This window comes from Galeopterus variegatus, unplaced genomic scaffold, assembly GCF_000696425.1.
Source record: "Galeopterus variegatus unplaced genomic scaffold, G_variegatus-3.0.2 Scaffold356, whole genome shotgun sequence".
NCBI lineage: Eukaryota > Metazoa > Chordata > Mammalia > Dermoptera > Cynocephalidae > Galeopterus > Galeopterus variegatus.
This window is the reverse complement of record NW_007726467.1, coordinates 362,165-379,011: the sequence shown is the minus strand read 5'-3', so window position 1 is coordinate 379,011 and position 16,847 is coordinate 362,165. Positions and strand designations below refer to the sequence as shown.

Here is a 16,847-nt window from a genome sequence, read left to right as displayed (position 1 = left end):
TTTAGTTCTCCTTGCAAGCCAGCTGCCAAAAACAAAAACAAAAACAAAAACAACAAACCCAGGTTTACTGAGATATAATTCACATAACATAAATGCAGCCTTTTAAATGATACAATTCAGGTTTTTAGTATATTCTCAAAGTTGCATGACTATCATCACTATCTAATTCCAGAATAATTTTATCATCCTAAAAATAATCTATTTTAACTATTAGCAATCAATCCCCATTTCTCCCTTTCCATAGCCGCAGGAATCCATCAATCTACACTTTATCTTTTTAGATTTGCTTATTCTGGATATTTCATATAAATGAAATCATACAATATGTGGCCTTTTGTGACTGGCTTCTTTCACTTAGCATAATATTTTCAAAGTTCATCCATGTTGTAGCATGTATCAGTGCCTCATTACTTTTTATGGTTGACATATGGATATACCACTTTCATTTTTTCATTCATCAGTTATGGACATTTGGGTTGTTTCCATATTTTGCCTATTATGAATAATGCTGCTCTGAACATTCACGTACTTGTTTTTTGTGTGTACATATGTTTCAATTCTCTGTGTATAAACTTAGGAGTGAAATTGCTGGGTCATATGTTAACTCTGTGCTTAACTTTCTGAGGAACTTCCAGACTGTTTTCCAAAGTGGCTACACCATTTTACAATCCCACCAGCAATGAATGAGGATTTTAATTTCTCCACATACTTGCTAACACTTTTTAGCATTTGTTTTTTTGTTGTCATTGTTGGTTTTTTAGCTATGCTAGTGGATATGAATGGGTAGACATTTATTTTTCATCTTGACCCATGGCTCTTGGTGTCTTGCTGCCAGCCAGCTAACCAATCAATCAATCACTGAGTCAACACTCAAACCATTATCTATGTCCTGGACTATGTTCTCTGGAGGATACAAAGAAGGTTAACCTCCCTGACTTTCAGGATCTACTCTCTCTACACAAAACACATAGAAAGTTAACAACATAAAGCAATCTATGGTCAATACCAAAATTCTTTTTTTCCCCCACTGACATTCCATTTTATTTATTTTAAAAATAAAGTTAAGAACATCTTTATCTTCTGTCTTCCCCCCAGAGCAACTAAAACCAACAAAAACAGGGCATGGCCTGGGGGACAAGAGGGCACTAGAAATCCTAATCCTCTTCATCTTCTGCATCAGGTGCTGAGGGGTCCAGGGACACTGGGGCAAAGGCGGAGTAGAGGTGAAGGGCATGAAGGGTGTCAGGGGGCTCTGAAAATGGGCAGGGGGGTGGCTGGCCTGGGGTGGGGGCTGTGATGCCTCCTCTCCCCCCTCAGTATCTGTGTCTTCAGACTTATCCTCCTGCTCCAAGACGGTCCCTGACAGCTTCCTGTCCTTGCCTTTGCTTCCCATCCCACTGTTCCTCCAGCTGCTGCTGCCTGGCTTCTGGCCTCTGCAGACACCCTTGTCCCCATCCATGTGATTTGTCTTCCCCATCCCCCTGCGTTTCAGGCACAGATGTCACCAGGTCCTTCAAGAAGTCAAACCTGCTCCAGCTCCAGGCAGTGCTTGAGGTGGGATGTGGTCATGGTCTTGGAGTTTCGGGGCTGGGTCACCTGGCAGGACTTCTTCAACATGACTCCAGGAAGAGCTTGAGCACCCAGAAGATGATCACAGGCCCAGCTACCACCACCTTACCAATCTCTTTGTCCGTCTGCATGATCTTCTTAATCCGCATTGCATTTCTTCTTCTTGCTCAGCATCTCGGGGCCTCTCTGCAATACCATAATTCTTAATGGGGTATATCTGGAGTCCTGCAGGCTCCAGCCTCTGTCTATCTCTCCAATTTTGGCTCTCTCCACTCAGCTGCCTCAGTTCCAAATCTGCCTTTGCTACTTACTAGCTTTGTGACCTTGGGCAAAAAACTTTAGCTCTCTGGATATGACTGTACTAGAACCTAGCTTATAAAGTATTAGAGGATTATTTTTTTATTTTATTTTTTATTTATTTATTTTTTTGTTCTGACCGGTAAGGGGATCGCAACCCTCGGCATGGTGTTGTGTAAACCATGCTCAGCCAGCAAGCGCACCAGCCATCCCTATATAGGTTTGCCATCCCTATATAGGATCCGAACCCGCAGCCTTGGCGCTACCAGCACTGCACTCTCCCAAGTGAGCCACGGGGCCGGCCCTAAAGTATTAGAGGATTAAATGAAGTAAGTCCTTTATGTCATCTAGAACTTGTTTAGCATACTCCAAATGCTAATCCTGTTATCACAGTTATAAATTAAAGAATTACTTATGTACATTAAAAAGTTTGTCTCATCAGTGCTGTATCCTCAGCTCCTAGCACAGTACTTACCATATAGTAGGAATTTAAGGGATATTTGTGAATGAATGAATGAAGGCTACGTGTGTGCTATAGGGTATCAGAGGGAGGAGAGGCATTATAGAGAAGAGATGGCCATCTCTAAGTATTTGGTAGTGACAGCTTGGAGTGCTGTGTGGAGAAGATGATTTTGAAGTTGCTTCTGGGTTCAGAGGTAGAGTGGACTGTGATTGATCAATCATGTCTGCCATGGGCACGGGAAGAAACAAAACAAAACACTGTAGCACAAGCACTAAGGGTTTGCCATCCCTGCTGTAGAAAAGGCTCACTGTGTGCTAGACATGATTCAGAATTGTGAAATCACCACGATTTCCCTCCTCTCCACTGCCCACCACCCCCAATTTTCCTCTAGGTACTCACAGTCCTATGTGGCATTGCGCAGATCCTCTGGAGCACTATGTCTCTTTATTTGGGCTGGTCTCTGCACCCCATTTCCATCAGCATGGCAAGTCAGTTGTCTTACTCCTGACAGATACAGCGACCCAAATGAACCAATCTACTAATTACCCTAAAATGGTAGGACTTGGTCGCTGATTGTATTTTCTATGCCAGAGACATTGCATTTACATTGAGGTGGGGATTGGGAAGTACTTTGAGTGTGTGTGTGGTGTATCGGGGTTGGCTGATGAATCAAATGCCACAGGGGCCAAGGAGGTGGTGCGAGGTTGGCCGGGGTGAGGGCAAATGCAGACCCCATGCCTGTCACACTGGAAGGGGAGTCCAGTGCTGCCACAACCTCCAATTTTTTTCTTTTTTACTGACCGGTAACGGGATCGCAACCCTCGGTGTTGTGCCCACACCGTGCTCAGCCAGTGAGCGGGAACCGGTCTCCACATGGGATCCGAACCCTCGGCGGGAGCGCCGCTGCGCTCCCAAGCGGTCGCACTATCCAGTGCGCCACCCGGCCGGCCCACAACCTCCAATTTTTCAGAGAGACTCGAAAAATCTGGATTTTTTCATGAAATCTCCCAAGCTTAAAATGTTGCAACTAAATAAAATGTTAAGAAAGTAAAGTGCTGGCCGAAGAAAATGGTGTGCTGTATTTGGTCCATTAGCTACCTCTGCATCGGCCCTCACCGCCTTTCCAATCCCCCTATCTGCAATGGCCTGCTCCTCCAGAGTCCAGCCCCAAGTGACTTCTTCATGACGCCACCCCAACCCCCTCAGTGGGAAAGTTTTCTTCTTCTAGACCACTCTGGGCCCCTCATGGTAATTACCATCAGTGAAATCTATTTGTGTGTCTGTGTCGGTTTTTTTGGGCGGCTGGCTGGTACAGGGATCGAACCCTGGACCTTGGTGTTATCAGTACTGCACTCTAACCACCCGAGCTAACCGGCCTGCCCAAGAGTAAATTCTGAATTCGTAAAATCAGGCGGGCTGCTCTGGGAGCTGCAGCTGCGCCCCTCTCAGCCCTGCCCCTGGGGCGGCCAGGCACGGGGCAAAGGACCAAACCGGGTAGGGCGGTGAGAACTGGGGCTGTGGGAGCCAGCCTCGTCCTTCGCCCTCGCTTGGCCCTGCTTGAAATGCACGAGGTGGAACTCAGCCTTCGCGCTGACTTTCTGCCTCGGAGACGTGCGCGCGTTCCCGACGCCTCCCCTCCGGACTAAGTCGCCGGAGCTGTGTCCTTTCCGGGCTTTGCCGCTCACCGCCGCTCACCGCCGCTCACCGCCGCTCACCGCCGCTCACCGCCGCTCACCGCCGCTCACCGCCGCTCACCGCCGCTCACCGCCGCTCACCGCCGCTCACCGCCGCTCACCGCCGCTCACCGCCGCTCACCGCCGCTCACCGCCGCTCACCGCCGCTCACCGCCGCTCACCGCCGCTCACCGCCGCTCACCGCCGCTCACCGCCGCTCACCGCCGCTCACCGCCGCTCACCGCCGCTCACCGCCGCTCACCGCCGCTCACCGCCGCTCACCGCCGCTCACCGCCGCTCACCGCCGCTCACCGCCGCTCACCGCCGCTCACCGCCGCTCACCGCCGCTCACCGCCGCTCACCGCCGCTCACCGCCGCTCACCGCCGCTCACCGCCGCTCACCGCCGCTCACCGCCGCTCACCGCCGCTCACCGCCGCTCACCGCCGCTCACCGCCGCTCACCGCCGCTCACCGCCGCTCACCGCCGCTCACCGCCGCTCACCGCCGCTCACCGCCGCTCACCGCCGCTCACCGCCGCTCACCGCCGCTCACCGCCGCTCACCGCCGCTCACCGCCGCTCACCGCCGCTCACCGCCGCTCACCGCCGCTCACCGCCGCTCACCGCCGCTCACCGCCGCTCACCGCCGCTCACCGCCGCTCACCGCCGCTCACCGCCGCTCACCGCCGCTCACCGCCGCTCACCGCCGCTCACCGCCGCTCACCGCCGCTCACCGCCGCTCACCGCCGCTCACCGCCGCTCACCGCCGCTCACCGCCGCTCACCGCCGCTCACCGCCGCTCACTCCTCCTCGTCGCGAACTCTCGATGACCTTGGCCAAGTCCCTTCAGTCCCCTGAGCCGGCCCCTTCGTCTGTAAAAGGCGCATCTTAAGCCCTGCCTCCTAGATAGGCCGTTTAGGGGTTCAGTGGCGGGAACCCCCCGAGGGGTCCCTGGAGTAGCGGGCGGTTTGCCAGGGACGCCTCCCCCTAGGGAGAGGAAGAAAGGGCTTCTTAAGGTTTCCTTTTGTCACAGGCTATGCGGCGGGGAGCTCTCATTTTTATATTTTAAGAACTCCAGACTGTTATGAAGTAGTCGCAGAACTTTTGTTTTAACATAAAACGGGCGACTTGAAGCCAGCGGAGCCCTTGCTGTGCGTGTGGTTAGCTTCTTTGTGGCCCGCGTGGCCCTGCTCTTACAGGGGTGTCACGCTCCAGCTGCGGACACGGCTCTGTTCACATTTTCTTTAGAGAATGGGGTGAAGCAGTAGAGACCCTGAGCTTTTGAAGAATTCAATTTGTTTTTCCTGTGTTTGCCGAAACCCTTACCACCCACGTAGGAAATTGTGGTGCTGGCCGAGCAAGTTCGGTGTCTGGCCGTGGGAGGTCTTTGTGAACCTTGGAGTCAGCTTTCCAGTTACCGAATTTTGAGAGAGTGAGTATGGAGGAACTCATGGCACTCTAGCCTTTTTTGGTGGTGGTGTGGAGTTTCAGGAACTTTCCCACGGGCAAAGGTGTGCTGTATAGTGGTACTCAATATGAGTGATGGTAGGTCACAAACGTAAACGTATTAGACGGTCTAGGTTCGGAGAAATTTGGGATATTTGAATTGACTTAAACTGAAACTTTTTCCCGCAGGTGACTAGCATGCAGATACCCATGCTCTAATTTGCTGCCCCTCTACCAACATGGCCCACCGGGGTGGGGAGAGGGACTTCCAGACCTCAGCTCGGCGCATGGGCACGTCCCTGCTCTTCCAGCTTTCAGTGCACGAACGGGAGCTGGACCTGGTTTTTCTGGATCATAGCTATGCCAAGCCATGGAGTGCTCACCCAGATGCCAGTAGTGCCCGCCCCACCCGCATGCTCTTTGTTACTCCCCGGCGGCAACATGAAAGTACCATGTGAGTTTAATCTTCTCTCCTGAGGGCTGCCACTGCCCTAACTGGTGGGGATTAGAGAGGATTTTCTTGGGGATGATTGGGGAGATTGTATGGGAACTTGGATGTTTAATTCAGGCATTTCTGTTAAGCAGCATAAGGATATCAGACCCTAAATATGGGTATCTGCATAGGAGACATCTCCTAATGCGTTAGGAAAATAGGATGTGTAAAGGAAAGCAGACAACCTCTTCCACTAGATGATAGGACTTCTGCAGAGAGAGGAAATTGAAAAGGATTTTTTTTTTTTTGTCTTTTTTCGTGACCGACAACGGGATCGCAACCCTCGGTGTCGCGCCCATACCGCGAACGGCAACAGGATCGCAATCCTCGGTGTCGCGCCCACACTGCGCTCAACCAGTGAGCGGACCAGTCTCTATATGGGATCCGAACCCTCGGTGGGAGCGCCGCCGCGCTCTACCGAGTGCGCCACCGGGCTGGCCCGAAAAGGATTTTTTAACTGGTGAAGAAAAGAACTGAAAAGTTGATTTTAAAAAATTGCCACACAGGATAAGACTCCTTGTCACTTTAGTCTAGTGTTCCAGTTTGCTTGCCAGTGGCAACAATGGTCTTTTTATGGTAATGCATTTTGATTTTCCTGGCTTCACACATAAAGGTTAGGAGCTATTTCCCAAGACATTGCTTTCTCTCTTAGTTTGTTACAGAACTGCCACCTGTCGGTTAATCTAAACCCTTCTTAGGTCTAATTTTATTTTCAGCCAGCCTACATAATAGGGTAAGAAAGTTTCATAAATTTACTACCTGATATGTGGTACAGTTACATTTGGCCTTAATAAACCTGTTTGACAATTCTCTTGAACTTTAAGGCATTTTAATTTCTTGCATTTCAAGATTTCTTGATATGTTCTATTCTGATCATCAAATCATGCCCTTAGGGCCAGCCCATGGCTCACTCAGGAGAGTGCCGTGCTGATAACACCAGGGCCATGGGTTCGGCTCCTATATAGGGATGGCCGGTCGCTCACTGGCTGAGCGTGGTGCTGACAACACCAAGCCAAGGGTTAAGATCCCCTTACCGGTCATCTTTTATTTTTTTTAAAAAAAGAAAAAAATCATGCTCTTAATAATTTTATAAAGTTTTTGAGAAGAGTTTTTGCTTGTTTATTTTTAATCTGACCAAACGTTTAATTTTCCCTCAAGCACAGATTTTAGTTTTGTTGGGGGATAGAGATCTTGTATTTTGCCTCTTTATATCCCCCTATGGAGCCTTAATGAGTTAGAGATACCATGATATGTGTGTTTTAAACACAGGCAGAATAGTAGTTTTTATTTTATTTCCCATTTTCTTGGCATTTTTATTGTACAGAACACAGGATCTGTGACTTTGGGGAATACTCTAGCAAAATTCTGTTGCCTTTGGCCTAGCACATAACTGAAAGACTCCTTTATTTGTTTATATAGTAAGGAGATCTTAACCCTTGTCTTGGTGTTGTCAGCACCACGCTCTCCCAAGTGAGCCAGCTGGCCATCCCTATATAGGGATCTGAACCCGTGGCCTTGGTGTTATCGGCACCGCACTCTCCTAAGTGGCCGGCCCCAGAAAGATTCCTTTAAATAGAGTTTGAGATCTTTTCCTCTTGCTGACATTGAAGCTCCTGTGTCTGTTATCTCCTTATGTTTTCCTAAAGCAAGAATCTGTGGACTTGGCTGTTTCAGTACTTAAGCAATTATTGCCGCTTATTAGTCCTGTCTCCTTATATAGGCCCTGAAAATGGAAATTTGGCATGTTCTAGGAACTCTTTTAGGTCAATGTGGCTGGAATATAGTGGCAGTAGGGTTATAAGTGGGAGGTAGAGAGAAGTTGGCAGAGGCTACATCATGTAGAAATTTGATTCTAAGAGTGTTAAGAAGTCACTGAGGAATTTAAGCTTGAGATCCAATTTATAGTTTTAAAAGACCACTTTGGATTTTTGTTGAATAGATTATAATGCAGGAGTGGAAGTTAGAAGACCAGCTAGGAGGCCATTGCAGTAGTCCAAGATGGGCCAGAAATCCTGATGGCTTGGATAGGGGTGGGAATGGTACAAATGGAGAAAAATGGATGGCATTGAGATATATTTCATAGGTACAGCCAACAGGACCTGCTGTGGTGAATTGGAAAGAGGGGCTAGGGTTAAGAGGAAAGATAAAATTAAGATGACTCTTAAATTTATGGCTTGAGCAGCTGGGGAAGACTGAGGAAATATAGCTTTGGGATGGTAAAATCAAAAGATTTATTTATTTATTTATTTTTCTTTTCTTTTCTTTTTTTTTTTGTCTTTTTCCGTGTCCGGCAACGGATAGCAACCCTCAGTGTCGCCCCCGGACCGGGACCGGCAACGGGATCGCAACCCTCGGTGTTGCTCCCGAGCCTCGCTCAGCCAGTGAGCGGGAACCGGTCTGTATGTGGGATCCGAACCCTCGGCGGGAGCGCCACCGCAGTGCGCCACCAGGCCGGCCCTAAAGATTTATTTTAAGCATACATGTCCAAGTGGCTAGCCCAGTGTCTGGTCTAGAGAAGATAATCAGCTCTTTCACCCACTTTCAAATCTAACTGTACATTATTTCACTTCATTTCATAATGATATAGTTGTTCCAGTCAAAGGGAATAGATGCAATAAGATCATTGAGGTCAAAAAAGTTAACATGATGTTTGGTAAACATCCATTAGACCAGTTTGATTGGCATAGTGTTTTGGGTGACAGTTAATGTATGGCACTAGGATTTCATTAACATCATTTGAAAATATGAAAGATTTTCAGATGTCCGTTTATATTTGTTTCTGTTCCCAGGCTCTGTGAGTTAACAAAGTGAGTTAAATAGCTAAGGTATTTGCATTCCAGGTGATCTGTCTTGGATAGTCACAGGCTTTTACAAGCATATAATTAACTATCAGTTGATTGCTAATGGAAGGGAGTTTGTATGAATAATTTTAAACTCTTGACCAGCACTGTCCAATAGAGCTCTACAATAATAGAAATATTCTGTACCTGTCATGTCCAGTGTGATAGCTGGTATCCCCATATATCTATTGAGCACTTGAAATGTGGCTAGTGTGACTGAGGAACTGAATTTTTAAATTCTATTTAGTTTTATTAATTTAAATTTAAGTGGGTACCATGTGGTTTAGTTTATAGCTATTGTATTGGACACTAGGCCATCTACTGTTTGCTTATGGAATGTATTTGTCTTTTTAAGAAAATATTTGCGGGCCGGCCCTGTGGCTCACTTGGGAGAGTGTGGTGCTGGCACTGAGGCCACGAGTTTGGATCCTATATAGGGATGGCCAGTGTGCTCACTGGCTGAGCGTGGCGTGGACCACACCATGCCAAGCGTTGTGATCCCCTTACCGGTCAAAAAAAAAAAAAAAAAAAAAAAAAAAAATATATATATATATATATATATATATTTGCTTGTCATTTTTTGTATAGACTTATTTAAAAATGACTTTATGTTCCTCCAGCATATACCAGTGTGTCAGAGAGGGCAGAGATCTAGACAAGTGTGGGAAAGATGACTTCAAATCAAAAATTTCTTGTGGATATAATGTGCTTATGCATAATTTAAAGCTGACTATATTACAGAGACATTTTTTGGCAACCAGATGATCATTAAACACCTGTGTTGTGTGAAGTACGTGTGGCCTGGTCCTATTTCCTCACCTGTTTACAGTGAATCAGACGTCCCAATAGATGTGGAGACGGTCACTTCAACTCCTGTGCCACTCTATGATAATCAGAAGGCGCGCAGCGTGATGAACGAGTGTGAACGTCATGTCATCTTTGCCAGGACTGATGCAGATGCCCCTCCCCCACCAGAGGACTGGGAGGAGCATGTTAACAGGTAGGCCACTCCTCAGGAGGATGGGTTACTGCAGGATTAATGGTCACTGTTCTGTAATTATTTTATATCATTGGCTTCTTTGAAACATGTTTATTAGGAGCTTATTTCAGCTGCACAAGTCAGAATTGTCTCCTAACTCTCACATTATAACTCTCAGCTCACAATGCTGTGAACTCCTTGAAAGCAGGGCTTGTATCTCAGCCATCTTTTCATCCCTGACACTAGGACACTGCCTGGCACATAATTGGCATATAATAAATGTTTGTTGAATAAATAAACAAATTTGATAGGTATGGCTAGCTCTGTAGCTCATATAGTACAAGTTTATAGCACAAGTAAGGGTCAGCCATCTACAAAAAAATTAAATGTACATTTGTAAGATAGTGTGTTTATATTGTCTATAACTAGGGTAGAGAAAATGTTTTGGAGTCTCATGAAAAGCTAACAGATGTTTGAGAGGCTTCTAAAATAGATTTGCAATCTTTGCTTTTGAGGGCACACGCTTAAGCCTGTTTTCATGAGTTTGCTGGCTAGGCTTCTTATTGCCCCTAGGGGACTCAGCACTCTCCCGGTCATTTGTTCCTTCATTTGGTAAACATTTATTTATCTTATGTAACAGCTTTATGGAGATATTACTTATATACCATACAATTCACCTATTTAATGTGTGCAGTTGTAATTTTTAGTATATTCAGAGTTGTGTACCCATCACCATAATCAATTTGATGAACATTTTTGTCACCCTCAAAAGAAGCCCTGTACCTATTAACAGTCACTCCTATTTCCTCCCAGTCCCTCCAGTCTGTGGGAATGACCAATGTACTTTCTGTCTCTGTAGATTTGTGTATTCTGGACATTTTGTGTAAAGATAATCATGAGTATGTGATCTTTTGTGACTGGCTTCTTTTGCTGAGCATAATATTTTCAAGGTTCATCCATGCTGTAGCATGTATCAGTACTTCATTCCTTTTTATTGCCAAATGATATTCCATTGTATGAATATCTCACATTTTATTTATCCAGTAATCAGTTGATGGCCACTTAGGTGGTTTCTTTTTTTTTTTTTGGCTATTGTGAATAATGCTGCTATGAACATTTGTGTACGAGATGATGTCTGCATCTGTGTTTTTAATTCTGTTGGATATATATCTAGAATTGGAATTGCTGGATCATGTGGTAACTCTGTGTTTAACTTTTGAAGAATTGCCAGACTGTTTTCCAAAGCTGCTGCACCGTTTTACATTCCTACCAGCAGTGTATGAGAGTTCTAATTTCTTAACATCCTTGAGAACACTTATTCTTTGTCTTTTCTTATTTTTTATTATAGTCATTCTACTGTGGTGAAGTAGTATCTCATTGTGGTTTTAATTTGCACTTTCTGATGGCTATCTATATGTATCTATCCACTTCTCTACTGTATGTAAGGGAATGTTATTCCTTACATCAGGAGTTGGTAGGTGGTGAACTTGCCATACTGTTGGAGAATGCTTACAATAATGAAAGATAGCGAGATAGGAAGAGGGGTAGAAAAGTTTGAGGTGATTGGCATGATTTATGAGGCTGGTTGGAAATTGGGAATGAGATTGAGCAGTTACGTTTGTGTGATTAAGACAGTAGCTGTTGAAGGAGGAGTAGTTCTGCACCTTGGTTGAAGAGCTTGTGAAGAAGTTGGTTGAGGTCTTGAATTGGAGTTAATGTGGTGCCCTAAGAAGGAGAAATACTCTTCAGAGCTTCAGATAAAGAGGAAAACTGCTGTGAGTGAAGATAAACTACTAGAATATTGTCAGTCAGTGAATTCAGCAAAGGGTTTCTCACCATTGTTACAGTTAATAATAATAAAAAAATAATAACAGTGATAGTAACAAAAAAAATATCATTCGTTGAGTACTTTCTAGGTTCCAGACATTGGGCCAAATGCTTCATGAATATTCTCTCTTTTAACTCTCCCAATATGTCTTGGAGATAAATCCCTTCTTCATCTCTGTTTTACAAGATGAATAAACTGAGCTCAGAGAATTTAAGAAACCTTAGGAGGTAATGGAGCAGGGATTTGTTCAAACCAAGCAGTGTGATTCCAGAGCTCAGAGTTCTCGACTACCATACTCTCTGGATTAAGGTCAGTAAAAAGACAGTAAGACTAGTTAGTTGTGGCTGAACAAGGTGGCCTCACATGGTTATATGTCCCTTTATGGCAGAACGTGCTGCCTTAATTCTCAATTTGCAGTTTCAGAAAGAGCATGGGAGAACTGTGATTTATTTATTTATTTTTTTGGTGGCTTGCTGGTTTGGAGATCTGAACCCTTGACCATGGTGTTATCAATACTGTGCTCTAACCAATGGAGCTAACTGGCCAGCATGATATTTTTATAAGCTTACCCATGGTTATGAGTAAGAGGTTTCTGGAGACTGTTCATGCTTATCGAAGTCATTAGAGGCTTAATAATTCATACGAATACCAGTTTCTTAATTTATATGGAGAGAGATAACTGCAAAGCAGAAGAGACACCGGGGTGGCCTGGCCAGAGCTTCCATTCCTGGTAGAAAGGTCTGGGAAGCCATTCTAATCCAGAAGTAGATAGGTAAGTGGAGAGTCTGTGCAGGAGGCACCGTCCTTCAGCAGGATAGCTGGACGCACTCATCTTTGCTCTAGGCAAGATGTGTCCCTAGAGTAGACCAGGGCACCCCTTCACCTGCCCAGTCCTGCAGAGAAATACTGACAGATTCTTATTTTTGGTTTATCTTTGTCCAGTGCCCGTGTGGACCTTCATCCTTCTGTTATCACATAGATTGATAGGATTCATTAGAGTTGTTTATCTTAGATTATTTGTTTTTTTAGTGTCCAGTGAGATTTTGGAGATGTCCTTCTCTCATTAGCAACAGGCTAACAAACCATATGTTTAGGTATATCACCTCTGCACACAGCTAATTTCATTGTTTGATGATATTAACTTCAGTTTCAGAGGTCACCATTTTAGGACCCTGTCCCTGAATCTGTAGCCTGTTTGGAGTTGCAGTTCCCTCTACTCTGATTATAATCATCTTGTTGCCATTCTTTCCCTTGACATGATTGTTAAATTGCTGCTTCCTTTCTTCCTGTGTAAAGTCATATAAAATTACAGTTTCTCATATCAAGAGATCCATGGATTATAGGACAGCTCCCTAGAATTCTGAATTTTTTCCCCAGAGAGCTTACTGATTGTTCTTTATGGAGTCAGAAACTTAATTTCCTTGTTAGGGTTCCTTTCCTCCTCTTGAGTTATTTCAGAAGAAAATGTGTTCAGATAACCTGTGTGTATAGAAAATGAAGACCTACCCCCTCCCCCCCCCCCCCCCTTTATGGAGTCAGAAACTTAATTTCCTTGTTAGGGTTCCTTTCCTCCTCTTGAGTTATTTCAGAAGAAAATGTGTTCAGATAACCTGTGTGTATAGAAAATGAAGACCTACCCCCCCCCCCCCCCCCGGCTTTCTCTACTAATGGCTGATATTTTATAAAATGGTTTAAATCTCTCTCTGCTTGATTTAATTGTCTAGATCAGGAACTGTCAAACATGACGCATGGGCCAAATCTGGTCCATTGCTTGCTTTTGTATGCCCATTAGGTAAGACTGGATTTTACATTTTTAAGTGGTTACAAAAAAATCAAAAGAACTATAATACAAGGAGTCTTCAAAAAGTTCATAGAAAGATTCATATTATCTTTTAATTCTATTTTTCTATGAAAATTTTTTGTTGTTTTTGGGGTTTTTTTTTTTTGTGGTTGGGCAGTACAGGGATTTAAACTCTTGACCTTGGTGTTATCAGCACCACACTATACCAGTGTGCTAGCCAGCCAGCCCTACATGAACTTTTTGAGGTATCCTTGTATTTGAATAAAATTCAAATTTCAGGGTCCATTAATAAAGTTTTATTGGAATACATTCATGCCCATTCATGAGGTATTATCCATGGCTGCTTTTGCACTACAGCCTCAGAGTTGAATAGTTGTGGCTGAAACCATATGGCCTGCAAACCCTAAAATATTTACTATCCAGCCCCTTATAGAAGTTTTCTGACTGGGTCTGGATCATGTTCTTGTGTTTTTGAGCCATAGTCATGCAACTTGGAGGACCTTTGAAATGATTTCTATTTGCTGGCATAGTAATGTCCTGAAGATGTTGGACCAGCTTTTTTTTTTCTCTCCTGATGTTTGTCAGATGCCAAGTTTTCACTCGATACACAGCTTTTGGAAGACATTTAACAAAATACTCCTGACACATAATACTTCTCAGTATTGCTCAAATGTATTATAGGACATTTCCAACATTTTAGTGAAAAAATGTAGTGTCATAAAGCAGGCTGTCTTGTCTTAGATATCAGAACTTCTGAATTCCCGCCAAAAAAAAAACCCCCATTTTCCTTTTCTGAACTTTCTCTAATTATATATCTTAATATTGTATGTATCTGTGTTTAAATCTTAGGTTGGATGTTTGAAATTTTATGTCCAATATCTTTATTTTCCCTCACTCCCTTCCCCCCACCCACTTTCCCCTTCCTTCATTCCTTCCTTTCTCCTAGTGTTTAGGCAAAAATCTGAAAAAAGTGTGACCTATTGAGTTCTTCTGATGTTGTTTCTTCCTGTTTGACTTCTGGTTAAAAAAAATCCTTTAGACATTTTAATGTTGAATCAGTCTCCCTTTAAACAGTATCAGGAAAATGATTGCCTTTGAAAATATCAGATTTTTTTAGTAACAGTGTGATATTTTGGCTACTTTGAATAGGATGAGCCAGAGGTCAGCATATTATTCCAATTCAGTCAGTGCATGGAAAACAAACGATTATCTGATCTCATCTAAGAAATGAGGAAAAGGCATTTTTGAACTCATGAAAATTGAATAGGTTTAGGTGGAGGGGAGCCAGTTGACTCACCACAGTTCCCATCAGCTATTTGACTGTTTAGACTTGTATTTAAAATTGTCTCCTGTTTTTAAAATTTTCCTTAATTATATCTTTTGCATGCTCTTTATCTTAATCTTGGGTTAGATCATTTTTTCTGCCCACTTAATTTTCCAGCCTCCCACGAAGCTGACAGAATATAGAGAACATGTTTCAGTTCTTGGAATCATTTTGTTATATATCCCAGCAATAATCCTAAGAACTTTTTCTGGGATTTTTGATTCTCAGCATTGTGGATTTTAAATTTAATTTCAGCTGTCATTGATGTGTAGTAGTAATTTTTAAATAGCTTTCTAACCCTCCTCCCCTTTTGTTCACATCATTTTCCTTGCTCCCATCATTTTGGGTTTCAGAATAAATATAGAGTAAGAAAAACAAATAGGGAAAACATCCTGTTATATAGTAAAGAACAGTATAATTTTGGAAATGCTGTTGATGCCTCATAAATTATGCCTCATTCTCTGTTCTTGGAATTAAAGTTTGCAGTGTGATCAAAATAGGCTTTGAGAAAACTCCAGAGATTGTTGAACATGAAGAAATTGTATTTGTTGTTAAACATGGTTTGTTATAAATGAGCATTATTGTTGGAGATGAGGCTACAATACAGTACCCCTTTTAAGATACTGCAGGTTCTTTATATGTATATTTTTACAGAATTAGAAATTCAGGAATTTTAACTGATAGCCTTTGATCTTTCATTTCTACTTAAAGAAGTTTATTCTATAGAGATACTTGCATGAATGTATAAAGATACAGATAAGGGCTGGCCTGTGGCTCACTTGGGAGAGTGCAGTGCTGATAACACCAACGCCACAGTTTTGGGTCCCTATATAGGGATGGCTGGTTCACTTACTTGGGAGAGTGTGGTGCTGACAACACAAAGGTTCAGATCCCCTTACTGGTCATCTTATGAAAAAAAAAAAAAAAGGTGTGTGTGTGTGTGTGTGTGTGTGTGTGTGTGTGTGTGTGTGTGTGTGTGTGTGTGTGTTTGGGAGAAGGGTGGGGTGGTCAGTGCGATTATTTATAAATATGAATAAAAGAGACACAAACTAAATGCCCACAAATAGAGTAGACTTTAATCCAGCCATTAAAAACAAAGAGGTGTATTAATATGGAGATATATCCATGTATCTCTAGAGAGCTTTTTTAAACTACTTGTGATGATCCTATTTCTTCCCACCACCACAAAATCCCCAAGCCCATCTGAGAATCACTCTATATAAGAGAGATGCTACTCATGGGAGTGGGCTGTGCATTTAAATGCTGTGAAGGAAAATGAGATTATGAACCAGTGGGTTAGAGCCACTGGTCCCAGCAAGCCTCCCCAGTCCCATGGTATCCTGAGCCCCAACATTGAGCTGAAGTATTCGCTTCCTACCTCCCAAACACAAAAGTCTTTCTGAATATCAAACCACAGCAAAAACTGACTGGATACTGATGACTGTCAGGAATTAAGCCAAGAGAAGTACAAAAAAAAAAAGAAATGGACAATCCCAAGAAATCTGAGACTGCTTCTAGTATTCCCAAGAGGGGGTTACAAAAGGGTGGGAAGCTTTGGAGGTTGTAGTGGATTGAATTATGTCCCCCCAAAACTCATGAAGCTTGAATTGTGTACCCCAAGTTCTATGTATTAGCAACTTAGCCCCCACTGTGACTGTTAAGAGGGGGGGGAATCCTATTATGGTAATTGAAAGGTGGAGCCTTGAAGAGGTGATTGGATTGTAGGACCATGCAGTAGTGAATGGATTAAAAATGGTGGTCAGGGTCAGGGGCATGGTTCTGAGGGCTTTAAAAGAAAAGGAGAGTCTGCCTTTTGCACTCTCTGCTCTCTCTGCTTCCACCATCTTGCAATATGAGACCCCTGGGTCACTGTCACTACCACCAGATGGACTTTGGACTTCTCAGCCTCAGAAACTGTAAGCAATAAGTTTCATTTTCTTTATAAATTATCCAGTTCAGTGTACTTTGTTATAAGCAACAAAAATGGACTACTACAGTGATGGAGTTTGGATGTGTGGTCCCCTCCAAAACTCATGCGGAAATTTGATCTCTAATGTGGCAGTGTTGGAAACTGATTGAGTCATGGGGGCAGATCCCTCATGAATGGATTAATGCTCCTCAAATGTATTATAGGAC

The 16,847-nt window shown here is 43.8% G+C and overlaps 1 protein-coding gene and 1 pseudogene across 1 annotated transcript in view; one reads left to right on the top strand and one right to left on the bottom strand.

The window, feature by feature from the left end:
• Positions 1-1,154: 1,154 nt before the first annotated feature.
• Positions 1,155-1,718, bottom strand: LOC103586629 (annotated as a pseudogene).
• A 3,630-nt stretch (positions 1,719-5,348) lies between these two features.
• Positions 5,349-16,847, top strand: part of KANSL3 (KAT8 regulatory NSL complex subunit 3) — a 40,475-nt gene continuing 28,976 nt past the window's right edge. The window contains exons 1-3 of the mRNA XM_008567930.1: positions 5,349-5,432; positions 5,636-5,900; positions 9,609-9,779. Of these exons, the coding sequence (XP_008566152.1) occupies positions 5,686-5,900; positions 9,609-9,779 (386 nt within the window). The 5' untranslated portion in view covers positions 5,349-5,432; positions 5,636-5,685. The remainder of the gene's footprint in view (positions 5,433-5,635; positions 5,901-9,608; positions 9,780-16,847) is intronic.